The following is a 27,251-nucleotide window of genomic DNA, read 5'->3' as shown; positions in this document are numbered from 1 at the left end:
CCAGAAACCGGAGACTTTTTTTTGGGCCTTACATTAAATACTTCAATTTTCGACGAATCGCCACTCTTTGGAAATTCCTAGTCCATATCTCTAATTCCCTATTTCGTGATAACCTTGTGAAGACGTGTTCACTTATCGAAATTGTCCTGTGCTGACGTACACAATCTTTTCTTCCCTATTATATACGTCTCCATAAGGTAGAAAATTACGAAATATCGTTGCTCATTTCAACAACTGAAGGACGAACAAACAAAACAAACGCTGGTATTTAAATTGACTGTTCTTTTAATTACTATCACCAAAATAGAATTTACCAGACTCTAAACGACATCTATCAAAGTTTGGAAAAAAGTGGAACTTAGTCAAAGAAAAAGAAATAATGTGAAATAATTCACATCATCGCTGACAAATTAAGACTTGCAGACTTTCTACATTTTCCAAATTGAATACTTAATTCAAAAAAGCGCTTATTACCAATTCCAAATAACATTTTAATTTATTTAAAAATATTTCAGTACAATATAATGCAAAATTTTAATGATAATAAGTATTTATTATAGTTTCACATTGTACATGAATTCATATTAATATACATACATGTAAGTTTTGTATAATTTTTTTATATTGAAATAGAATATTAACAAAGGCACTCATCTGGCAAGTAAATAATAGTATTATCCATGTATAATATGTATCAAGCCATATATGTTTTTATTTTTGGAATAGTTGTGGTCTGCATGTAATATTTTATTTATCAAGTGTTTGCACTAAAAAAAAATAAACTGAAAATTGAAGGACATGTTCTTTGGAGTTGTAGGTTGAAAACATTCATTTCAAGAGATATTTAACCAAACGAAAAAGGTTCTTTCTGATAACAGTTTGAAAAAAAATCTATTACCATTGTTTGCACTGGCCAATTTGCCAGCATTGTAGATAAACATGTCAGGCACATCTGCTGTTGCGAGCTGCATGTGATAAAAAAAATAAAAATTGAAGGATATTCTTTTGGAGTTGTAAGATGAAACCATTCATTTCGAGAGATAAATAACCAAGTTAGTGAGGCTCTTTCTGATAGCAGTTTGGAAAAAAATCTAATTGGGACAGATGGTTTTCACAGGCCAGAACTACCAAATTATTCTGAAATACCTTACTTGACTGTAAGTGAATAATAGTCTCAAGCATCCAGTGAAATCATTGCACCTGGTGTGCTGCCATTTCCAACCCCCAAAAAACGATGGTCGGCTGACCATCGTTGGGAAAAAATGACTTTTTCAAATATTGCCCCCAATTCACCAAATTTACTTAGTCCACATTTTGTTTGCAATCGGTTACACATCCGTGGACGGGTGCAAGCCATCTTGTCTGGCTCCCTGACCTGACAATGCCCGTCTCTGTTTCGTCTGAAATATAGGCATTCCTCCATGAGGTTAGGGAACCAGACTACAAAAACAGCATTTGTTTCTTGGTTTTTCCAGTACTTTGAACACTAAACTTTAACAAGTTAATCATCAGTGTAACAATATTTGCTATTAAATATTAACCCCTAAAACCATCCATTTCTGAAAATTACAACTTGTAGAACGCACTCAAATGTTGTATATTACCTTTATATGAGTTCTAGGTTTATTTTGTGCTGATAAATTGGGCCCATTTAAAAAAATAAAATTTGATTTTCCACCTTCTTAATTCAGCCGTTACAGAAAAATAAAGACAGTCAGAGACAGTTGTCTCATTTCATGTTGATTTGACACTTGAAGCCTAATGTAACAAGGACAAACGTAGAGTGAAAGATACATGGATAGGTTGCATTAGTGTTTCAAAGATAAATAAGGATTTTCAAGTGATATTTTACACATTTTAATAATTAATGACAATTTATGAATTATTTTTTTGTTCAAAGCTGAACAAAGAAATTGACTGGAGCGGGGTTTGAACCTGCGACCTCCGGATTGCCATTCTGGTGCTCTACCAACTGAGCTATCCAGCCTTAAGTTGGCGGTTCCCCATTTTGTCGATGTCTGTGTCCAAGGGGTAATTTGCCTGGTTTTCCACAACCGAACATTTTTTCAAGTACTATAACCATTATTGGCCTTGATCAATTCCAAAAAGAGTTAATGAAAATGTAAAATGTCACCAATATAATCAAAATAACCTCTGGTAAATATTACCAAATATTGCATCTTTAAAACTCCGAATTACTCAGCTGCATATTGTCCATGGCTGACCCTATCTGTCAAAAGTGAGACAAAAATGCCTAAGATCGATTCAGCAATCGAGCAACCTATACAAAATTGCAGAACCTAAGACCGTGTTTATTGCCATAATTGTTTGCACGAGCCTCCCCGAGTTGTTCATCTTCGGTATCACGACCAAAAAATGCAGGCCGGAGTACAGGACCGCGATGAGCGCAAACGGCGTTAGTTGTCACGGCAGCGCCACCGCCAGGTCCACGTCTGGGCTCTCGCTGACCGAGATCCAACGATTCATGATCCACTTCTGACCTTTTGTGACCGGGCAGCCACCGTGCCAGGTGAAGGGGTCCACGTCCCCCAGCCATCCCGTGGAGTTGTTGATGAAGTGGTTGTACCAGACCACGGCTTTGCCCTGCTGGGGGTGGACCTTGAGGTTGGAGTCTCCGCACCGGCTGTTGAGGTTCATCATGCCGGTCTGACGAAACACCTGTGAAGCGAGGTATGCAGGTAAAGGGGATGAACCTGTGTTCACAGGAACGGAGTGCCCATCTCTCTTTCATTCACGATTGGGCCAGACTCCAATGCTGCTGTGGGGGGATCGCCACACCTCCTCCACAGCGAGTCTGTTACCTTCCCAGCATTGGATAATGCCGGTACCCATTTAACACCTGGGTTGAGAGGAGTAATTGAGGTAAAGTGCCTTACTCAAGGGCACAACACGCATGGCCATGGCGGGGCTCGAAGCCACGATCTCATGATCATGGGGCCTGTGCTCCACCGTTGGACCAAACGTGCCCGGGTATACAACACACGGTGAATTTGGAAGAGACTATCAGAGTGGACCAGAACTGGAACAGAGTGATGGACTCTGTGATGGACTTGGCACAAATTTACTCTCTGGACTGGAGGAAGATATGAGGTTGTTATTGAAGGAACCCTACTGATTTTCACATGTGCACCGCTATGAAGCTGCCAGCTCCAACAGAATCTAACAAAGCACATAGTATAGGGTCTCTTGAGTTTGATAGAGTCTGATAAGCACAGTAATTTGAAAGAATGCAGCCTCTGAATCCTTCCGGAACTTCAACGAGTCATGTTGGCTGAATCCAACAGAATGCTACAAGCACAAAGTTTGGTGCCTGCTTAATCCTAAACAGAACTCAACCCATCAAACCCCAATGGCATGTTTTGTTGGAATCTGTCAGGATGGGTACAAGTACCCCTAAACTGACAGTCTTTTACATTGGGTTGGCACACCTCCAGAAATATGCGTGTGTAGTTTCCCATATGGTGTTAGAATTTGCCCGGATGGGTATGGTTCCTAGTAAATCATGCTAGGGAGTTAGAGATTTATCCAACAACAGCACTTGTATAGGCATCTGCTCTATCTAACTGAATCTCTCAGCAAAAAGTAAAGCCTACTGAATCCAATGCAATCTAGCAGCTCCAAACAACAATGTCTTTTCTCGCCTTCCACCGCTGTGACCCAGGTTCGAATCCTGCCTGGGCCAACATGTTGATTGGGTTTTCAGTCCCTACCTGATTCCGTGGGTTTTCCCCAGAATATTCTTCTGGGCTTTTCCTCCCACCTCTAAAACTGTCATTTCTTCTCATTGTCTCCTCTCTACAGGTTTCTTCAGGCTTGCGAGCTTACAGTGCCTAGGGCGCTCTTGAGGATTCCTTGGTTTCATTACCAGAAATAAAATAACAATAATAATATCGACCCTCAGCAGTTGGTGATTTCTTATGCTCACATGCGTGTTGTAGGTTTCGTTGTTGGCAACTGGGAAGGCAGTCTCCCCCCCTTCTTCAACGTCGTTCAGGTAGACCATGATCGTCATGAATCTGTGAATGCAATTATGAAAACAGTAATTTGTTTCTTTTTATACATGATGGCTATTTGATGGCTCATTGCGTATAAAATCTGAGGCCTCAGAACTAGGGCAAGTTGGACCAAGGACCAGTGGTTAACTAATGGTTGGTCGGTGACGTACCCATTGCATGCGCACTGAAGTTGAAGTGCGAATGACTCTGGTCAATCTATTGTCGTGTCAACGACTGTGAGAAAATGGCCGTCACACATCTGCTAAAGAATTTTCAACACTTGTTGCTTCTGTTTAGTTACACAAATAATAGTGATCGTGTAGTTTAATGACACCTTACATGATCGCCATTATTATTGTAGAATGGCGACAACAACCAGACTTGTAAACTAACATGGAAAAACTATGCAATGAAAATCAAATCTAGCACTAGATCCTAGATTATTTTTTTTCTCGGAATATGCAGCATTCATTGAGCAAAAACTTCATCAGGTTAGTCTTTAAGCAGGTTAGTCTGTAAGCACCCGTTTTTAGATTTTGAGCACTTTGCTTCACACGAAAGAAATGCACAAATGATAAATTATCTACCCTAGCTACCTAAGCAAAAATTCTAAGGTGAACACAGCCATAAAAATCAGGCCCGGCTCTTGACTTGCCTGCATATGCGGCAGTGCTTGTCTTCTGTCAAATGGCAGCACGTCGACTCGTCGATGAAACTGGAGTCGTGGTGGGCGTTGTAATGGCCGTGTTTCCCATAATGCACCACTTGGAAGTAGCTGAATTTGTCAATCAGAGCCTGGGGCAGCTGGGTTAGCTTGGAGATTCTGGACAACGACAGGAAAAAGGATGAAATTTCATCCAGAAAATGAATTGTGTACAAAAAGAAAATCCCTGAATTTTTTTTTTATGGTTTGGATAGGTGTCCTTTTTCAAAGGTCTGGTTAACCTAATGTCTTACTGTTCCTAAGAAAAGAAATAAGCTGGTTGTTTATATCGGACGTGGCGGACATTTTGTGGCATACGCATACGTATTTCAAGCCGTGTCCATTCAATGTCCGGTACACGTTGTGTGTGTGTCGCATAATACACACAGCACCAATACACAAATGTTGTTTCTCGCACGTCTGCAGAATGCGAACCACTGTGCGGCAGGATTCACAACTAGCACTCAACAGCTCGATTTTTGAGGGTCAAAATTTGGACCCTCAAAAGTTGTTCTCACATGGTTCTCGCAAGAATAACACAAAAACGCCCAGTTTTTTTAAAGGATGGTTGTGTTGACCTTTATATCCTACTTTTAAATGCTCTTTCCAATTAACATACTTTAGTTCAAAATGCCTTTTGTAGCCAAATTGGGAGCATTAACCACGTAATGTCTCTTTAATTAAACGAAACAAAACATTTAGTGAGAAACTGGTTAAAAACAAATTCCCAAAAACTAAAATCGAGCTGTATTTTTCCCAAACTAAAACTAAACTATTGATCCTCCATGGTGTTACTAATACTCATTTTACCACTAGACATTTTTCAGTACCAAGGTCAAAGTTAAAGCCTGTGCAACAATTCCGTAACACTACGTACTATAAATAGTTTAGGTTTTTTGTTTTTTTTAGAAGGTTAAACCTTTGCCTTTTTCACAAAGGTCGTGTCTGGCTTTTTGTAAATGTCATGGCATGCATGGTCAACAATCTGTTAACTGAAGGAACATTGCATTGAAAACGATAGTAGTTTATGCATTGCTGCCTATCAGGCAGAAAATTAGTAGGGCTGTGGTATAATACACAAATATTGACTGCTTCGAGTGGTGTAGTAAAACTAGCCTCCTGAGGTGATCCATGGAGCATTCTATTTTCCCTCAGCTAAAAAAAAAGATATTAAAAGCAGTCAATATTTGTTTTATAACATCTCTCCCACAGATTCTGCTTGATTTTAAGAGATTACTGAATAATCTCATTTTAACACAATTAAAATGTGCTTCTATTTCTATTTTGAAATTAGTTGAAAATTTACTTGAACTTTTCCTAACCACCTGTTGCATACCTGGTTAAAGATTATACACAAATGCACATGCAGTGCAACCAAGTGAATAAATTCCCATAGACACCAGTGATAAAACCCCATACTTCAAAATTCTTTACAAAAATACTCAGAACTCTCACAGGCATTCAGGATGCACAGAAAAACGATGATCAAAATGTCGTCTTTCATTTTCCTTTCAATTTTTGGTGAGTTGACCGATGACCTTTTGGAGAAATTCTCACCCAAAGAAGACCACCTCTAAAATGAATGATATTTCCCAAACTGGAAAGTAGCCATTTTGAAAAAGGATCCCTCCACAACATGGCTAAGTAGCACCACTTTCAGATCCAATTGCATCCGAAATGCTCAGAATTGGAAGCCCTAGTCCAGGCCAGGAGTGCATAGTGCCATATGTCCTCAATTCCCCAATTCCATGGCTCTCAGAACTCTCTAATATAAAATAATTTGAATATATAACAGTTATTCGTGAGCTCGGCAGACAGATTTTTGGCCTATTTACTTGTTGCACCCTCCAGGGCTAGTCCCCCTGTGAGATGGCCGCCCATATTCTACAACTCACCTGTCTTGGAAGGACTGGACGAGCGGATCCTCGGTCTGGTCTGGGTAGATCCACGTCTGCTCACTGAACCGTGACTTCTTAATTGGCTGTTCCTCCAGCAGCTTTGTGATGTAGGTTGAGATCTTGCCGATGGTCTTGCCATTGACCTCTTGCCTGGACAAGAACCCTTCGAGTTAAGACAGGATGGAAAAAATATCAGCGGTGAGAAATTAGTCGAACATTGTGAAGCGGTGGTGGTAGAACAAAGTGATGCTCCTAATACCAACGGACAGTTGCCTCCCAAAACAAAAACTCCTTCATCAATAGAAATAATTTAAATCATTGTTGGAGTACTTGTTCCCCAGTACTTATTGAGAATACTCGTACTCGCACTCAAGCTTAAATGTCAAAATACTCAGCCTCGAATGCAAGGTACTCACACTCGAGAAACAAAGTACTTGGACTCAACCATTTGATATTTTACTCCATCATCAAAGTACTTGTACTCGATTATAAGCACTTGCGAGAAAAATCAAATAATTTAGTTTTGTATGAAAAGAAAACACCTCAATCTCGGTGGTTTCAGTTTCCACACACTTCTTGAGATTTTAATCATTTTTACTCGAGTACTCCATAAAGTACTCATACTCAAAGGTCTAAGTACTTGTACTTGTACTCAGAGGTTCAAGTACTCAGACTTGGCTTCACAAAACTTTACTCAAAGGTGCAAATACTTGGACTTGGGTACCTGTACTCGTTCTCATGGTCAAAGTACTCATGTGCAAGTAACTTGTACTCAAAAAAAAAGTATTGACTAAAACACTGATTAAAATCTTTAAAGGATAATGATACGAAATTCATTTCGTTTTCCATGTCCTCCCAAATTCTCATGCTTCAATAAAAGCACCACAGAATTGACAGCCAGTCGGTAATACTGTAAACCCCCGAAATGTACACACACAAAAACCACAGCTGCGACAAAAATAAAGCATTAGTAGGGACATCTTCTTGTGGACAAAATGTCTCAAACCATAAAAACAACAGTCAATTCCCTCAAAGAGAGTACACATGCATGTACGTTAATAACAATTAAGGCTTTCCCTTGGCCTACTTCGCCGGTACGTGGTAGCCTTAATTGCAAGGCTGCGCTGTATCAGCTCACACGCGCATCACTGACCATAGCTTAGCCGGCTCTACACACACGACGAAGCCCCAATCCGTCGTACGAGGCCGGAGTACATACTCAAACTGTTATATACTCTGTTCATACTCCGTACAGTACGTGCACACGCATCACCCTATGTGGGAGTCACGGCCCATATGCTTCCACATGGTATGGCTTTAAGTATGTACTATGGGCTTCGACGATCGTGGTTTCGTAATATGCGTGGAGCTGGTGTCATATGAAAATCGGACTCGTATGAAAATCGGACTCTTTTTCCCTTTAATTGGTTAAACCCTCTCATGTGACCGGTCCCTCTCCTAATTATCTCTGCATGAGCATGCGCAATACCACCAATGAGTCCGTATTTCATAAAACCTAAATTCATGCTACACCGGGTAAGCTATGCCCAGTGATGCACGCCTGCTGATGAGCACGGCCTTGAAGTCAAGGCTATGCAGAGGGAGGCCGCGCCACCACCTGTCGCCCCTGCTTAGGGGGCAAGTTGCCTGCTTCGCGGGAGAATGCACGCTTCACGGGCGAACATATAGAACAATTAGCGAAAACCACGCATGTTTGTGATACATACACTACGAAGACATTCATTTGTTCTCATGTAGTACAGAAAACAACATGGTTAAAAACGTTGCCACCTGCAGAATCTCTTATTCCAGAGAGTGGAAAACACTGTGTGGACCTGTGCAAGTCCACATAAAGTTCCTGCATCGTGTGGACCCCTTTTTATTTCACAGGTCCACATAGTGACTACAGAGCCTGCACGCTTTAAAGTGTAGCAGTGATATCATCCAAAGTAACTCACCATCACTGTTTAGATCAATGCCGATCTCAGAATACCTGCAAAACGAACAGAGAGTATATCCAAAACCAATTAAAATGCAAAGAGACAGAAACAAAATCATTCAGTCAGCTTTCATGTAACTGAAATTTTCGACCTAATTTTTATAAATTGTGATGCGATCAAGCTAAACAAGACGTTTGTTGGGAATTTTTATTTGGAGATACAGGCCAAAATAGGGCCACTTCATCACAACACACATCTATTGGTGTTCCAACTTCCATAATTTGTTAACTAAAGATGGTATCAGCATGCGGTTTTCACAGCAGTAATGACCAGGGTCGACGAACAACTTATTTAGCTTGATCGCATCACGATTGTCACGTTTTTCATATATCTTTTTTCCCTAAATTGTTATGTGGATCTTAATGTCCTTTTAAAAAATATTTTGGTCCTTTTTTTTTTTTAAGTAATCTGTCATATGACTGTGCTGTATTGTATGATGTTTGTATTTGCTTGTTGTCTGGGGAGGCCTTTATATAGTGAAAAAAAGGTTCGGTTCTGGTCAATCCTCGGGCCTGTCTTCATTTTCCAAAACCAAACCCAACCAACCACAACCCATCCGCCATTAACCTACGGTTTTGAGCACATATACAGTTGTCATGGTAACAATAGGACGCTGCAAGAAAATCCAGTGCCATGGCAACACTGAATAGGAAGGTAATTTACCGTTGCATGCATCCAGACTCCATCAATAAATTGTCACAGAGATGGGAAAAGAATTATTCAGTATTCAGCTTGGAAATTTTTTAAACAACATAATTTGGAGATATACCCCAAATTAGTTTCATCGCGCAAAAAAAGTTTTCATCTGAGCCTTACATGTTACAGTAAAAGTAGACTTTTTTTTTTAAACTGAAACAGTGTTTTATTACCACAAATTATCTGTAATGATGCTGATAAAAAGAGAATTTTAAACAAATTTTAGCAAACACAGAAAATGTTGGAGTTGGTGAATGGTCGTGCAGTCCATTTCATGCAATTGTAATTCATCTCACAGATGTTGCCTGGTATTCATTTCTGACCCCATGACATTGCCCGTCTTCCTTTCCATTTTCGCCTCGATTGCACATTAGAGGCATCTCATGGGACTTAATGTCGATATTTAAAGGGAATATACATCATTTGCTTTTGCTGTAATTTTCAGAAATGGATGGAATTGGGGGGTTGGAAATATAAAGCAAATATAGTTACACTGACTTTTTGGAGGTTTTGGGTTCGAAAATGCTATAAAAACCAAGAAAAACGATCATTTTCCTGTAGTCTGGTTCCCTGACTCCATATAAGAAGAAACAGAGCAGTTTACATACATTGGGAAATTGTAAGGTCAGGGAACCAGTCTAGCTGGCTCGTACCCGCTCATAGGTTTGTAATCGATTGCAAACAAGTGCAATGGTTAATTGGGGCCAGTATTTGAAAAAAAGCCAGTTGTTTCCAACGCTGATCGGCCGATCAGCGTTGGAAATTGATACAAAAATACCACTTTTCTTGAAAATGACAGTATACCAGGTGCCATAATTTTACAGGATGCTTTAGACTGTCATTTACCAACATCCTGTTAAGGTATTTCGCAAAAACTTGGTAGTTTTATTTTTCGATGTTTGCAAATGTTGTATATTCCCTTTAAAGCTGCAATTTGTTGAATTCTGAATTGGTTTAAGCTGTGGAGTTCATGAGGATAGAGACTGTACTTCGGGCAATTCCATAGTTACAGACGTTACATTCAGAGCCTAAAAAAATGGTTACACCCCTATGTTCCGACTGCACATATTCCTATTCCTAACCCTAACCCTAACCCTAACCCTAACCGGGAGTAACACAATCTAGGTTGTCGGAACATAGGGGTGTCGGAACATAGAGCAGTCACCAAAAAAATATGAAACAATAAAATGAAATACCTGCAGTCAAAGAACATAATTATTATATGTTTGGTTCAACTCTAGCTTAGGCTTTAATGTACATGTACAACATGACATGATTAATGTAATGTGAGCTGAATTAATTATGCCTAATAAGATATAATTGCTGTAATCCGTTATGGATGTATCGCTTTGAGACAGGTTTTTGATGATTTTCAGTACGCATTGATAAAAATCTGTGATGTTTCTTGCAAGAATTTAATATAAAAAAATATGTTGTGGTTGATATAGGTTCACTCTATAAAAACACCAATGACATTTTCCAAAAAGGAACTTTGATGGTATGGAAACATCATGTTTTTGTAGTTATAGACATTACATTATAATGGTACGGATATTACCTGTCTGAAATCACTTTCAAACACGTGATAAAAAAATCATACTGAATCATATTATCCTAAGTGCTGTTTTCTCTGCCTTAATAACAAGATGCATGTGAAAACAAGATGTCAAAATGACTACCTAAAATCTGTCATTTTAGCCCCAAACCCAGTTTTTGGACAAAAATTCATTTAACCACATTGTATCTCACTGGCACACCACTCAAATAAAAGATCTTGTTTCCCCTTTTCCCCTTTCATTTGATACCACATTTGAGGTTGTGATGTTTGTAGTTCTGAAGATTTCATAAATTTTTCATTTTTCAGCCATGTCCACTTTTGCGTGGAACTAACGTACGAGGGCCAGGTCCCAATTTCGTGGCTCCGCGTACTATTAGCGAAAAATCCACAATACTGAAAAAGGAACTTTTGTGCATACAGTTAGTATATTTCATGCGTTAGCGGAGAATTCTTATACCATTCCTTTAAAATATATGTAATGAGAATATCACAGATTACAAATATCAATAAATCTGAAAATGTAAGAAAAAAATTCACCCCTATTTTGCATTTTTCTCCACTACGGCCTGTGCCCAGTTCTGTCTCATTTTGCCAGAACGTCTCCCAATTATTCTATATTAGGATACAGCTAATCGATCCTTTCATTACACAATGCAACCCATGAGTGCCTCTTTAATGAGCAAGCCGAGCGCCGCAATTTGTAAGACAAAACGGCGCGACTCGGCCTTCAATTGACATCAACCGTCACTCTGGCTGTAAAGAGGCGAGCAAGAAGGCATCATAACTGAAACTTAAGTATCGCCAGCGCGATGATGAAGTATTGATGAGGATCTGTGCCAGAAAATTGCCGGATTTTTTCCTTACTGCGCACTTACGTACTACTCTCCTATTTAGAAATATCTTTCTCACACAGCACAAACTAGACTAAATGATCACTGAAAAAAGGGTGGGTAAATTTGGGAATGAATTCTTCTTTTCAACAAATTCTAGATTTTAAGGTAATATGCAACATTTGCAAACATCAAAAACAAAACTTCCAAATTATTGATAATATACCTTACTTGACTGTAAGTGAATAACAGTCTCAAGCATCATGTGGATTTCATGGTGTGCTGTCATTTTCAAGGAAAGTGGAATTTTTGTATCAATTTCCAACGATGGTCAGCCAACCATCGCTGGAAAAAGGCTGATTTTTTTCCTTCAAATACTGCCCCCAATTACCAAATGTTGTTAGTCCATGTAATGTTTGCAATCGGTTACACATCTGTGAACAGTGCAAGCTACCTAGTCTGGTTCTCTGACCTGACAATAGATGACATCTTTACATTGCTCTGTTCCATCTTAAGTAGGGTCAGAGAACTAGACTACAAGAACAGCATTTTTGAACAGCATCTATGAACACAAAACTTTAAACAGGCCAGTCTTACAAAAATCCATCCGTTTCTGAAAATTACAGCATATTACCTTTAACAGGACAGCACATCTCTATCTTTTACAAAATAGGCAATCAAAAAAGCTTTCATTCAGATTACTAAAAAAATATTACTAGAAACCTCGACAAATAGGCTTCGAGGATTCGCTTATGCAGAGTTGCCTCCATTGCCTTTTGAGTCTAGCAGCAGCTGGCAAAATAGCTCAAGGTTGTGGATAAAAAAAATCTGATGTGAGTCCCAAAGCAACGAGATTTAATTTAATTCAGCAGAATTTTCTGTGAGTTACAAGCTCGTAATCTTGTTGAGAAAAAAAATACCCACACTTCCGGGCAGAGCAATTCAAATCCATTTAGAAATTTTAACTGTTCCTTAAGTTTCTCCCAAGGCCACTTTTGATTGTAAAGTGTCCATTCACTTGATTTACTGTCACATCATTGGCCGCTGTTTTGGTCATGTTAGGAGATTCTACATGTCACAATTGTCAGTCAGTCGGTCGGTCTGTCTGTCTGTCTGTCTGTCATGGTGTCCCAGAAAATTGACCAAAAATGCTTGACCAAAAATTGACCAAATGCCATGCCGTTGTCACTAAATGCACTCTTGACGAAAGTTGTCGGGGAAGCTGACTTTGTCGCGATCGATGCCCGTTCGCGTCTATTTTATACATGGCTGTCCAACATGGTTATCCGACCATACTTGGAAATTGATACAAAAAATCCTCTTTTTCTTGAAAACGACAGCACACCAGGTGCCATGATTTCTCAGGATGCTTGAGACTATTATTCACTCACAGTCAAGTAAGGTATTTCATAAAACATGTGGTAGTTTTGTTTTTTGCTGTTTGCAAATGTTGTATACTACCTTTAACCCTACGTGTATGAAAACCTTTTTTTTGTCAGTTCTACATTGATGCTATGCCCATGGTTGTGGCGGATGTCACACTCCAGGATTGGGTTACATCCAAGCGCGGAATAGAGCAGAGGTCTAGCTCTGCTCTAGCTAATGTAGTGTTACCAAAAAATTATTACAAATATATATTTATATTGGTATACCAATCTTAATTGTTCTACAGATGTCAAATCATGAAGGTTTGAGCGTTCATAAAAAAGTAGATGCTTATCTCAGAATATATTACAGAATATTATAAAAGAAATTGTAAAAACGATCATATTTCTACATATCTCAAATCTGAAAGGTTTGAGACGTTCATAAAAGTGGATGCTTATCTCAGAGAGTATTACAGAATATTACAGAAGAAATTGTAAAAACGATCATATTGATACATATCTTAAATCTTAAAGTTGGAGCGGGCATAAAAAGTAGATTACTATCTTGCAGAGTTTATGGAATCGTAAATTTTATGATTGTAAATATCAAGTAAAAAAATGGGTTTGGAATGAGTTGAAAATCCCTGGCACGACATTTCAGCTGCTGGATTTGAAATAGATGAATAATACAATTCAGGTGGTGAATTGTGGTGTAACACTAGACTTTTATATGTACACGATATAACAATTTATGTCAAAACAATTTCTTACTCAAATTACATTCTAAGTACATATGGCAGGCCAATTCAAACATAGCCAAATTGCAATTGAGATCGTAGAATATTAATTTCTCGGAATATACAGCCTTCACTGAGCTGAAATTTCATCAGGTTAGTTGTTTAGCACCCTTCTAGAGTAGGAGCAGGTTTGGTGTTTCAATTGAAAAAAAAATGCACAGACCTATGATATAGACCTACTCTACCTTTAAAACTCCAACTGAGGAAAAAATCCTGTCCATATCTGTCAGTTCTAAGACATTGAATATTAAACCATACAAAACGTTGTTGTCAAAGACTTTTTAAGGACGTCCAGCTTTCAGACAAATACTATTATTAAAAGGATCTTCTTGACCTGAATTTCCAGACAAAGCAAAAACAGGACAGGGAAAAAAAAACAGGTCAGTGGATAACTGGATCCGAGAAACGGTTCAGGGGCAAGATTAGACGACAAATTGATCCCTACACGCTAAGGTGATCATGTCTAATGAACCTTTTAAAATACGTCTCCGGCTTATGGTGTAGGTGTTGACGCTGATTTAGAGAATTACGAGGATGCAAGTTGAGTGCGTCTGGGACGGAGGCTGTTAAAGGTGCTGGTTGCATCTCAGAGTCTTTAAAATATCCTAAAAGCTGTATCCTCTCATTTTGTTGTTGCCCAGATCAACCACTTACATTTGTCTGATGTCATCATCATCCAGGAATACGTCATAGCCGTCTTCTAAGGTCAGTTGAAGCTGAAACAGTGTAATTATGAGTGAACTTCTTTTTTTATCCATTGACAGAAAAATAAAGAATTTGCCAAAAAAGTGCAACATTCAGAAAAACAAACAATTAAAACTGTTTAATGTTTTTTTTTTTAACAATAAAATAATACATTACATTAAAGCCCGACTATTTTCCAATCTGCTCCTTTCTACGCCATTCTATTTGTGTCCCTAGATCCAGAAAAACAATCAATTAAGTGAAAGGGTGTAAATTTTACTTGGGCCACTCTCTCCTGGATATGTGATGCCAGCAAGCTGTTAATGAGTCGTTTGTTGACCCGGTCGAATTTTTTGTATATTACAGATTTGAAAAGAGCACAATCTCAGCATGACTGCTGTGAAAACTACATGCTGATACCATGTTTAGTTCAAAAATTATGGAAGTCGGAACACCAAAAGATGTAATGAAGTGATGTGATGAAGTGGCCCTATTTTGGCCTGTATCTCAAAATGAAAATTCCCGACAAACGACTCATGTAGCTTGATCGCATCACATACGCTGAATCTGGGTTAAGCATTGAATAGGAATTGAAGTTGGTGACATCACAGACCACCTCCAAAAATGAGGCACTCAAATATCCTAAAACTTCACAAAAACAGTTTCTCGAAGAGCCAAACTTTTATGTAACAAATTGTCACAAATCTAAATCTACACACTACTTCTAAATTTTACCTTTAAAATTACTTTTGCATTACTTCAAGTCTCCAAGTTGTTCAGCTAGACTTTCATACAGAGTTGGAAAATGATAAACCACTACCTCTTCTCCATCCCAAAATATTAAATTCAACAACAACAGATTTGGTAAAATCAGTCCCAAAACTTCCATTTTAAAAAGACGAAGAAAGTTCTTACCTCCCTCAGACTAAGCTTCTGGTCTCCGTTGACGTCGCGCAGTGCGAGGCCTTTCCCATTCCCAGTTGACTTGGTGGCGCTATCATGCAAGCCCTGTTCCTTGGCTAATGATATGATATGGCTACACTCTTCACTCGTGAAGAAATTAGGGATTTCTGGTTGGGAAGTAAAAACAAATTATACAATCACTGAAAAAAAATTGATAAATCTTCCAAACACAAAAAAAGCTTGATAACACAGCTGCTAAAAATGTATGTCAAGGAATGTCCTATGAAAAGTGCTTCAAAATTGTACTGTGCAGTCATACATGAAATGAAGGCACCCCTTAAACAAAGACATTGAAAAAATGGGGAACCACCAACATAGGGCTGGATAGCTCAGTTGGTAGAACGCCGGAACGGCAATCCGGAGGTCGCAGGTTCAAACCCTGCTCCAGTAAATTTTTATGTTTAACTTTGAAATTCCAAAGTTAAAGTAGTCAGTTTTTAGAAATTTAAAAAGAATTCGAGAAGGGCAAACTCTATTCAAATCTCAATTTCAAATTGCAAGTGTGACATTTTTCAAAACCTACCAAATATAACCGGCTTCATGTTTATGGTTTTCAGTAGGTGTGTTTTGCCTGGCACAAGCTCCAGTTCTTCCACATGGCCGACCTAATTTGGAGTAAAAAAAAAACAATACATGCCAAATTATTCATTGAAATGTATCCCCATCATATTAAAGGGGACAAACCTGTGTTCACAGGAACGGAGTGCCCATCTCTCTTTCGAAGCGATAGGGCCAGACTCATATGCTGCTGTGGGGGGATCGCCACACCTCCTCCACAGCGAGTCTGTTACCTTCTCAGCATTGAAGAATGCCGGTACCCATTTAACACCTGGGTTGAGAGGAGTAATTGAGGTAAAGCGCCTTACTCAAGGGCACAACACGCATGGCCACGGCGGGGCTCGAACCCACAACCTCACGATCATGAACCCTGTGCTCTACCGCTAGACCACACATTTCCACACGTGCCCATCATATTAGTGCTTCACGTTTTTGAATAATTTCAGTTTTCGATTATTTGAACTTGGCTTTGATTGAATACTCAAATATTTGAAAATTGACATAGAGGTGACAGTTAAAATTATTATTTTTCAAGGTTATCTGAGTACTTTGACAGATCTTGAAGATTTAAAATGAGGCTAACATTCCTCCCGGAGCTCTCATATCATGCATGTAAAGTGACCATTCACAAAAAGCTGACGAAAAAGAATAAAATCACTGAAATTCCCAAAAAAGTTGTGCAAGCAGACATCTTTAAATTTCTCAACAAATATCCAACATCAGCATTTCATGTTGATGGAGTATATTGTACATTGTACTCTTTTTAAAATTTGATGAAAATCCATTCATGCAAACCAGAGATACAATAGATTATCAATGGCAAACTGTTTTTCACCTGTTCCAATGTGATTTACACAGTAAAAGAGGTTGTGGAATGCTCGAAGACATTTCCGTCATTTTTCGGGTATATGTAGCCTAAGGTGTGATGAAATAAAAACGACTATTGTTTCTGTCATTAAATGAGTACAAAAGGTACTTTTGAGAGCTGTTTTTCAGGTCCAGTTTCGACCCGAACGTGCAACTGTGTAAAAGTCGTCGTTGCGGACAGCAAACAAAATGCAGTAAATCGTGACGTAATAAACAGGACTCGTGTATGCTACTGTGCATACAATAGTCGTTTTTATTTCATCACACCTTAGGCTACATATACCCCAAAAATGACGGAAATGTCTTCGAGCATTCCACAACCTCTTTAATGAAAAGACCCATTGCAGAGTGCCGGTTGAGCGATTTCCAATGCAATGTGTAATTCCCATTGGAATGGTTGAAAAACACACATCCTTATATAATCTGCAACAGCTCTGGTATGCATGAATGGGTTTCCATGACATTTTGATTGATTATACACAAGAGTATAATTAATACACTCCATCAAATTATACTTATGTTAGGTACTTTGAAGAAATTTAACGGTATTTGCTAGCACAACTTTTTTAAGGTCACCCTGTACAAATAATAAAAACATCATGTACAATTTTTTGTAATTTTCTTGCGACCACTCACATTCTTTTAATATTTGATTTAATATTTGGATATCGGTAGATGATCAATTATTCAGATATTTGGTATTTTTGGAACAGCCCTACATTGCATTGACCAAATTGGCTGCATCATGATTGTCAAGAATTACCGGTAGATCCAGTAGCTGCCAATGAAAAATAAAAAATTAATAATGCATTTCCATGGTAATTACGGGATTTCTCCGATATCACCTGTTTCATCTGTGAAATATAGAACTGGCACAGAATTGTCACAACACACCATAGGAGTTACTGCCCTTTTGCAGCTCAATGGCCCACTCTCTACAAAGCCATGAATAAGTTATTACATGACTTCATGCTAAATTACACTGCACTTTTCCACCTGAAATCCAATATGGCGGGGATTTGATCATTTGACATTTGAGGAAAAAGAAAAAGAAAGAATATTCAAACAACTGGGTAATCAATGCTGGGTTTTTGTTCAAAATTTAGATCTACATGTATGTTGCAATTAGTTTCCAATTAATGACTGAATTAAAAGAAAGCCGATTTTACTATCTTTTTTTTTTGAGAGATGAACCCTAACCTTCCCTGGAAAAATACATCAAAATCCATTCCCCATTTTGGGGATTTTGGTAGGCAAGCCATGAGTACCAAGTCCATCAAAATCCACCTATAGTAGTGGTGGTCTTGTGGTGCATTTCAGCAGATTTGGTCCTGAAGCATTATGTGAAGCAGGGTCAGTGATGGATTTAGGTGGAATCGGTCAAGTACTAAAAGACACCAGGAACTTTACAGAGTCAATTTGTGTTGGAAAGAAGTAGAAAAAGAAAAAGAGTTCAACTCCTCCCTTTTTTCCTCTCTGAATAAAAGGCATGATTGTTATGAGCACAAACAGATCCGCTTTGCAAGCAGACTGGCTCCCTCCCAGCCCATACATTATTGATACTGCTTGTTGGGCGGGAACCAGCCTAGCCTATACGAGAACGGAATTGTCTGGCAGCCAATAATTTGAAATACTGTAAAATAACAAATCAACAACCATTGGGCCGCTGCTTGCGGTCGATGTCTCATTCAAGAGTGAATAACTTTGTTTCGCTGCAAAATAGCAATTTTGAAATGGAATCTATTTCGTGGGATGAAACTCAAAAACACCTTGGGGAAACTGGAAATCTTGAGTGCAACCAATTTTCAAGAATGAAAACTTATTAAAAGTTATTTTCTCAAATATTCTGAAAAAATGAAAGTCTGCCCAGAAGGGATGCAGTGTATTTGCATCTACCCCCCCCCCCCCATCAAACTGGCCCGCCCATCTTTGTCCAAATGATACTACCGTCTCTTCAATACTTGGCTGTCTAGACAATCTTCTCAGCTCCGTAGGTTCCCTGTCCCTGATGCATCTATATTGATCTACTCAATTAATTTGCAATTAGAACGGAGGGCTGGACGCGGACACGAACACCACGCTGCACTCTGCATTATAAACCTGGGATATGAGGGTCATGCAAACATTCATTAACTCATTGAGAAGCTTTCATATTGACCTACAAACAGCAAATGCGTCCTACTTCAGCTGCGCTGGAGTGGGATATTTTGGGCAGTGTTTGAGTTTTTGTATGGGTTTAGTATACTTGACAGAACATTGACTCAATGGTTTGTGGCTCTAACTGGTTTTTATTTCAACTCAATTGAAACTAATGATCGTGATTACTGCGGAATACTACCGTTCAACTTGAATTGTTTGAATAATTATACACCAACTACTGAGTAACAGCGTTCTGGCAGATTGCAAAGATGTGAACTTTGAAACATTGTTCCAGGCAATGTCAACAAATTACAGTTTTTGTTTACTTGGATAAAATGGTGTACTTGTACAACGTATAGTCACAATATTTTCAGTCATTTCTGATCAAAATTGATCCTCCAGACACCCTACAAGATTCATGAGAGGTGCATTTTGTTTGGCAATTTTTTTTTTACATTTTATTTTCTGTCAATCGCGAGACAACAGAAATGATCACACAAGTGTGCACGTATTGGGAATGGCGCAATGCATCGTTAATTCCATTGCAATGGAATGATGAATAACTAATTTATTGCCTTCTGGGCAATTTCTAGACGTCACCAAACCATAGGGCGGTGTGTTTTCGAATAATTTAGTATTCAACTATTCCAACTCGGACTTGACCGAGTATTCAATTTCGAAATGCACTTATCAAGTTAAACATTTGCTAGCCTAAACTGGCTCAGTGCCGATCGGGGATTTGCGTGTGTTAATGAGGTTATTAACCCCAACCGTCCTCAATCCTTCAAAGTCCACCAGGCAATTTTGGAAGATTTTGGAGGATTGAGGCTGAATGCAACCTACAAATTTTGGAGGATTGTGGAGGATTGAGGGCACATGGACATTCCGTATGGGTTGATTTTGGAGGATTGAGGATGAATGGTGTTTGAAGTGAGAGGATGATTTTGGAGGATTGAGGCTGAATGCAACCTACAAATTTTGGAGGATTGTGGAGGATTGAGGGCACATGGACACTCAGTATTGGTTGACTCAGTATTGGAGGATTGTTTGAAGGAGCGGATAATTTTGGAGGATTGAGGCTGAATGAAACATACAAATTTTGGAAGATTGAGGAGGACTGAGGGCACATGGACGTTCAGTATCAGTTTGATTTTGGAGGATTGAGGCTGAATACTGTTTTAAGAAGAGGATGATTTCGGAGGATATGAGGCTGAATGCAACATACGATTTTGGAGGATTGTGGAGGACTGAGCTAGGCACATGGACATCCATCAGTTGATTTTGGCGGAATGAGGCTGAATGCAACACACAATTTTGGAGGATTATGGAGGACTGAGCTAGGCACATGGACATCCAGAATCGGTTGATTTTAGAGGATTGAGGCTGAATGATATTTGAACTTGAAGAAGAGAATGATTTTGGAGGATTGAGGCTGAATGCAACCTACAAATTTTGGAGGATTGTGGAGGATTGAGGGCACATGGACACTCAGTATCAGTTGATTTTGGAAGATTGTTTGAAGGAGAGGATGATTTTGGAGGATTGAGGCTGAATGAAACATACAAATTTTGGAAGATTGTGGAGGATTGAGGGCACATGGACATATCGGTCGATTTTGGAGGATTGTTTGAAGGAGAGGAAGATTTGGGAGGATAGAGGCTGAATGCATTTTGAGAGGCGGGGCTGTTGGAGGATTTTGAATGATTGAGGCAGTGGGTATTATATCCTTCATTTGAACATAAGTGCAAAACTGAAGGATTTTGGAGAAATATGAGGATGGTTCCTATCAAAAAGGGACTAGGGGGTAGGGTTAAACAATATTAAGAATAGGTAAGAGTGGCTGCTATTTTTGTTTTTTTAATTTGACTAATTTTAAAGAAGAAAGTTGAGGTAATATTCCCCATGAAAGTTCTCAAATCCTACACGATAATGGCTTTACAACAAAACTGTGGCACTTGACAAAAATAAAAACACACAATTTAATCATGTCCTAGAGAATGCTTACATTTTTTAATTGAAAAATGATTTTCAGAATATTCGGTTGATAAACGAATATTCGGTGAATTGGGCACAGGCCTGCAAACTAATGAATGTATCCAGTTCGCAGGTTATCGAGGGTTGCTGTTTCTAGAACTCTGCCTAGAGCCAAACTCAGTGATTGCGCAGTCGCTCGGTTTTTTTTTGTGGGTCAATTGGTCCAGATATATACATGTATGCACACACCGTGGGTCTACCGTCTCACTAAATGAATTTAGTCACACCACGGACCATTTAAAACACAACAAAGTTTGTGTGCAAGGAACCACTGTCCAACTTAACCAAGCTTGTGCAGTGTATAATAATAATAATAACTTACGACATTTATATTGCGCAGATATGAATATGATCAAATGCGCATCACAAATATCGTTATCCCTGTTCATCAGGAATGAGACCATTTTTTTTCTGCAGCAGCTCGAGATCAGCGCAATTTAGTCTCTACCTTCACAGGTACCCATTTATACTCCTGGGTGGAGAGAGGCAATTGTAGTAAAGTGTCTTGCCCAAGAACAAAAGCATCAGCGCAATCTGGCCTCTACCCTCACAGTTACCCATTTATACTCCTGGGTGGAGAGAGGCAATCGTAGTAAAGTGTCTTGCCCAAGAACCCAAGCATCAGCGCAGTCTGGTCTCTACCCTCACAGGTACCCATTTATACTCCTGGGTGGAGAGAGGCAATCGTAGTAAAGTGTCTTGCCCAAGAACACAAGCATCAGCGCAATCTGGCCTCTACCCTCACAGCTACCCATTTATACTCCTGGGTGGAGAGAGGCAATCGTAGTAAAGTGTCTTGCCCAAGAACCCAAGCATCAGCGCAATCTTGTCTCTACCTTCACAGGTGCCAATTTATACTCCTAGGTGGAGAGAGGCAATTGTAGTAAAGTGTCTTGCCCAAGAACACAAGCATCAGCGCAATCTGGCCTCTACCCTCACATGTACTCATTTATACTCCTGGGTGTAGAGAGGCAATTGTAGTAAAGTGTCTTGCCCAAGAACACAAGCATCAGCGCAATCTGGCCTCTACCCTCACATGTACTCATTTATACTCCTGGGTGTAGAGAGGCAATTGTAGTAAAGTGTCTTGCCCAAGAACACAAGCATCAGCGCAATCTGGTCTCTACCCTCACAGGTACCCATTTATACTCCTGGGTGGAGAGAGGCAATCGTAGTAAAGTGTCTTGCCTAAGAACACAAGCATCAGCGCAATCTGGCCTCTACCTTCACAGGTACCCACTTATACTCCTGGGTGGAGAGAGGCAATTGTAGTAAAGTGTCTTGCCCAAGAACACGAGCATGTTCCCCATTAGGGTTCGAACCCATGTTCCACGGCACACAAGTCGATCACCGTAACCACTGGACCACAGCGCCCCACATTTCTGTTTACAGCAAGAAAAATCACCAAAAAAAATTAATTAAAAAAAAAATGAGGCATTGCCTCGCCCGCTACACCGGGAAGACAACTCCATGCAATTTCCAACTCCATGAATTTTGATTCAGTGCACTGCTCCCACTCTCCAAACGGTCTGCCTGCCAAATATTCAAGAACTTAATGTCTTGCTCCCCTACAGGCTGGAGGGTGTACATGTAGGTCAATAATGATTGATTTCTTTTTCTTGGATTCCGTAACTGAGCTTAGCTTCATCCTCCTTTCTTGCTCGTATACAAGCTTCACCCTCCTTCCTTGCTCGTATACCTAAAAGTGTTTTTATTTGAAAATTATTCATTAAATTATTAGCCTACTTTTTGCAGACATTGTCCTGCATTTTATGTACATTTTTTATATTCTTATTTTTGGAAGTATGTACACAGTGCGGTCTTCGTGTAGCGAAGCCTATAAACAGTGCAGAAAATGCAGCATTAACTGTTACGAATGCACGAAAAAAAATTAAAATAATAAACCCTCATCCCTATTTTTTGGGGGCTCTAAAAATTTAAAGGCAAAAACAAAACACCCATGATCCACTTTTTTTAAAAATAAAATAGGTAACACAGCATTCTTTTCTTGGCCTGAAATTATTTTACAATTTCAAAGTAATTCTTTTCAACTATTGCAAATTTTGAGTGTAATGCCATGGTGTCACATTGACAAACGCTGACAGAAAACAATACTTTGTAAGTTACATCCCTTTAAAGTCAGTCAGCCAGTCAATCCCTTGTCTCTACAATCAATGTATGGCTGGCTGGCAGGTCTGTCTGTCGGTCAGCTTGTCTCTCTGTCTGCATATCACATCAAAAGCTGTCGTCGACTATCCGCAGCTCAATGTTTGCCTGCCTTTTCCAATTTGTCAGCCCCTCAGTTTATCAATCCCAACTCTGTCCCCCAAAGTGAAAATTTTCTTTCGCGTCTTCAACTCCATTATTCCTGCCGTCATTCATTTCGTCTCCGCATCACCTGTGTCCTGAAATAGACTCTCCCTGCCCCGGAGCCTAGAATATCTCCGTTCCGTTGGCACGCTGTTTTGAAGACTATAGAGACCATTTATTGGTTTGTGAATGCGTCTAGCCACGGATTCCACAGAGGCAGGTGTTTGGTGCTTAATTGAATCCGCCACACAGAAAACGGCAGGCAGGAATCTACCATCATAGGCTCAAGAGATCAATAAACTTATTGAGCTGAAATTCATAACAACGTTATAAGAGGACTGAACAAAATCTAAAAGGTTGCTCATAAACAACTAGGTATTTTACAATAAATATGACGGTATGTACTTTCTTCTCATTGTCTTGTCTCTAAAGGTTACTTGAGGCTTGCGAGCTACAATGCCTAGGGCGCTTGAGGAATCCTTGGTTAGGAAAGTCTAGAGTTGAGTGCATATATATTCAAGTATTTTCAAATGAAATTGGAAATGTTGCTCAGTCCCAGATTCATGTCTTCTCAACATTTCTGCAATGACTGACCTTCATTGAGATAATATACAATGAAAAAATTGCGTCAGGATGCAACATTCTTTCCCTTGTTTTCATTACCAGAAACAAAGTAGCATGGAGCGCAATAATACCAACAATTCAATTCAATAACATTTACTTCAATAGTGCCATTTTTTTTTTTTACAAATATGTACACATGTTTTTAAAAATGATATAAAGAATACAATGATATTGCATATATGTACACAATGATTTAATAAAGTAGCGAGCTAAATTACGGGACCCAAAGTTAGTCTACAATAGAAATCTCCGCAGCCCACAATTGTGTTTGAGATATACAATAGAACCATAGGCCAAGGTCTACTTTACAATAGCCGCACTTCATAATGTTGCATAAGTGCATGTCTGGGTGGGGCATTCAACCATGAATCGCTATAAAGCAGCTTTTCTGCATGAGTGTGGTGTGTGCGTTCATCCGTTGATCAAGGCAATTATATTTCCAAATGGGAAGCGCAGGCAAGTGTATTAGGCCAGGCGGCTAGTTTGTCATCTATTACTCGACAAAATGTTTGCGTCGCTGAGCACGGTTAAAATTCTATTTCAAGTTCTCTGTCTCGCCAAACACTGAAAATGGATCATCACTAGCACCCAAATTGCCCACTCATAGGGACAGAACTTGACGTGATGCAAAACCTAATCAAGCATGTCTCATTGTTAGGCCAAAAAAAAAAAATTGTCGGTCTCTGGTCAGACCGAAGTTCCGGAACTGATGCGGCGATGCGGTTTTTTGGGGGGTTTTTTGGTGGCTTTTTTTTTTTAAGCTTGTATTGTACAGACAAGGTGGGTACTATTTTGCTTTTTTGTGTCCTCATTATACATTGGTGTCCTCCATAATATGCCTTGGTGCCCTTCATCATTTGCCTTGGTGCAATTTCCCCATTCATTGGTGCTCCTTGGTACAAACATTTGAGGAGGCGCGCAATAGAGGGCGCTGTTGTAGCTTCCGTGTTAATTTGAAGAAAAAAAATTGACGTGCGCGCTGACCAGAGACCGAGTATTTTTTTTTTTTGGCCTTAGGCCTATAGTTTTGGAAAAGCTTTTTTAATAGAAGCTTTTTGATGATGGGGTTACAACTTCTTGGTTATAAATAAGCATGTGTAGTGAATTCCTCCCTTTCTTTTATTAAACGGACCGGTGTGTGGCAAATAAAAGACTTTGTTGCGTGCAGAAGACGCACGTGTTTCTTTTCTTTTCATTTAAAGGGAATATACAACATTTGCAAACATCGAAAAATAAAACTACCAAGTTTTTACGAAATACCTTACTAGGATGTTGGTAAATGACAGTCCAAAGCATCCTGTAAAATTATGGCACCTGGTGTTTTTTTGTGTGTGTACATTTCCAACGGTGGTCTGCCGACCACCGTTGGAAAAACCAAACTATTTTTCAACTACTGCTCTAAATTTACAATTTTTTGGGTCCAAATTTTGTTTGCTATTGGTTACATGTTCATGAACAGGTGCAGGCCAGCTAAACTGGTTCCCTTACCTTACAAATTTCCGGCATCTATAAATCGATCCATTTTATCTTTAGTGGAGTCAGGGAATCAGACTACTTGAACATTTTTGTTTTTCTTGGTTTTTCCAGCATTTTCGAACACAAAACTTCAAACATGTCAGTGTAACAATATTTGATCTATTATACTAACCCCTCAAATAGATCATTTCTGAAAATTACAGCAAAAGCCAATGATGTACATTCCCTTTAAATGATCTATTACATAACAGCAGTATAAAAACATGAATCGTTACCACGCGGGCACAGACACTCCGCTCTACTCCAGCCATCAACAACGACAGCAATTTTAGCAACATTTATTGTACATCTAGTTTATTTTAATCTTCAACTCCAGTAAGTCATGTTTTCATAACTTTATATACTTACCTGAAATATTTTGACTTACTATGACAGATGAATAGGACTGGTGTCTCACCATGAATGGAAGGGAAAGAGGCTAAACTACCTATTAAATATTACCAGAAATTATATTTTCTAAGAAAAACCTGAAAATGTTGGTAGCGCCTGTATCACAACTCCAGTAAATTATCATAATTTATGTTTTTCCTCTGAATCATTGCAAGACACTTAGGTTCTCGTTCTCTTTCAATTAAAATTACCTCGATGATAAAACTCAGGGAAGAAAACTAGTTCATGAAAATGAGCAGCAACGACGTGGATGCGAACCAGGGATCTTTGTATCCATAGCTCATCCTGCTATCCACTAGGCTACTGTGTGGTAGCTCGACGACAACCATTTAAAAAAATGCTTTAAATAAAACCCAATGGGTACCCCTAGAACTATGGGTATTACTTGTATTACGAGTAATTTAGATAGTTCTAGGGGTACCCATTGGGTTGACTAAATACCTAACAATGCTCTTGATATCACTGTTCTATTCTCATGAATAAACATACTTGCCTGTTGACTTAGGAATAAATTATCATAAGTGGTACCACTGGAGCTGTGATGTTCACTCACGACGTGATTATGAACTGAGTGTTTACTGTTGAGTGGTACATTTTCCCCTACATCTTGAGTTCCTACCTGTTCTCCTGCCAGTCGAACCAATCGAGGCTTTCCCGGGCAAGCATCATCACTCCTTCCCCCGGTCCCTCCAGATCCAGATTCCACCTTACAGGTTTTTCTCACATGGTCATTCTCATCTGGCTTTTTGTAAAACCTTTTATGATCCTCTTGTCCATCCTCGAGACTTGGTAGCCCCGATGATGAACCAGAGTCGACATTGCTTGAAAGTCCCTCGTGACCTTCCGCTGACAAAACAGCCAGTGAACCCACGAGTACGATGAAGAGGAACGCAAGCGGCCGCGAGGCAAGCGAAGCCTGCCGTGGATTCAACGCGGAACACCCCTCCATGATCATCTGGTGGTCCGCTCCACGAAGAAGTTTCGTCACGGTACTTCGCCCACTACCAACACCACAGACTACCGAGAAAACACGTCTATTTCTCAGCCACCACGCCTCGCATCAACCGTATAAAAAGGATCGCAGGATGCGGTGTAAGCCTGCAATTGTTGAACGACACGTGCAAACAGTTTATCATCAGCTGGCGGAGGAAAACGGCGCGGAAAAGTTGACGAGCTTAAACGCCTGTCCGATCCGTCGTCATCAGCTGATGACTGCAGCACATTATCGAGTCGAGCGCGCGCTCAGCACGTACACGTGTTTACATTAGAGCGCCACCAAGT

At 39.4% G+C, this 27,251-nt stretch overlaps 1 protein-coding gene and 1 non-coding gene across 2 annotated transcripts; both read right to left on the bottom strand.

The window, feature by feature from the left end:
• Window positions 1–1,242: 1,242 nt before the first annotated feature.
• On the bottom strand, window positions 1,243–27,205 carry LOC119722416 (transmembrane prolyl 4-hydroxylase-like). Its single transcript, XM_038192524.1, has 9 exons — window positions 26,590–27,205; window positions 16,036–16,117; window positions 15,465–15,619; window positions 14,520–14,581; window positions 8,576–8,610; window positions 6,615–6,780; window positions 4,672–4,839; window positions 3,947–4,037; window positions 1,243–2,679 (listed from the first exon to the last, which is right to left on the bottom strand). The coding sequence occupies exons 1-9, from the start codon at window positions 26,923–26,925 to the stop codon at window positions 2,425–2,427; spliced, it is 1,350 nt and encodes a 449-aa protein (XP_038048452.1). The 5' UTR covers window positions 26,926–27,205; the 3' UTR covers window positions 1,243–2,424.
• Window positions 1,915–1,987, bottom strand: Trnaa-ggc. The gene has a single exon. It is a non-coding gene; the product is annotated as a tRNA-Ala (tRNA).
• Window positions 27,206–27,251: the final 46 nt, after the last annotated feature.

This window comes from Patiria miniata, unplaced genomic scaffold (genome assembly GCF_015706575.1).
Source record: "Patiria miniata isolate m_02_andy unplaced genomic scaffold, ASM1570657v1 HiC_scaffold_15, whole genome shotgun sequence".
In the NCBI taxonomy this organism is placed as follows: Eukaryota; Metazoa; Echinodermata; class Asteroidea; order Valvatida; family Asterinidae; genus Patiria; species Patiria miniata.
The sequence above is the reverse complement of the archived record's forward strand: the minus strand, read 5'-3'. Positions and strand labels throughout refer to the sequence as shown.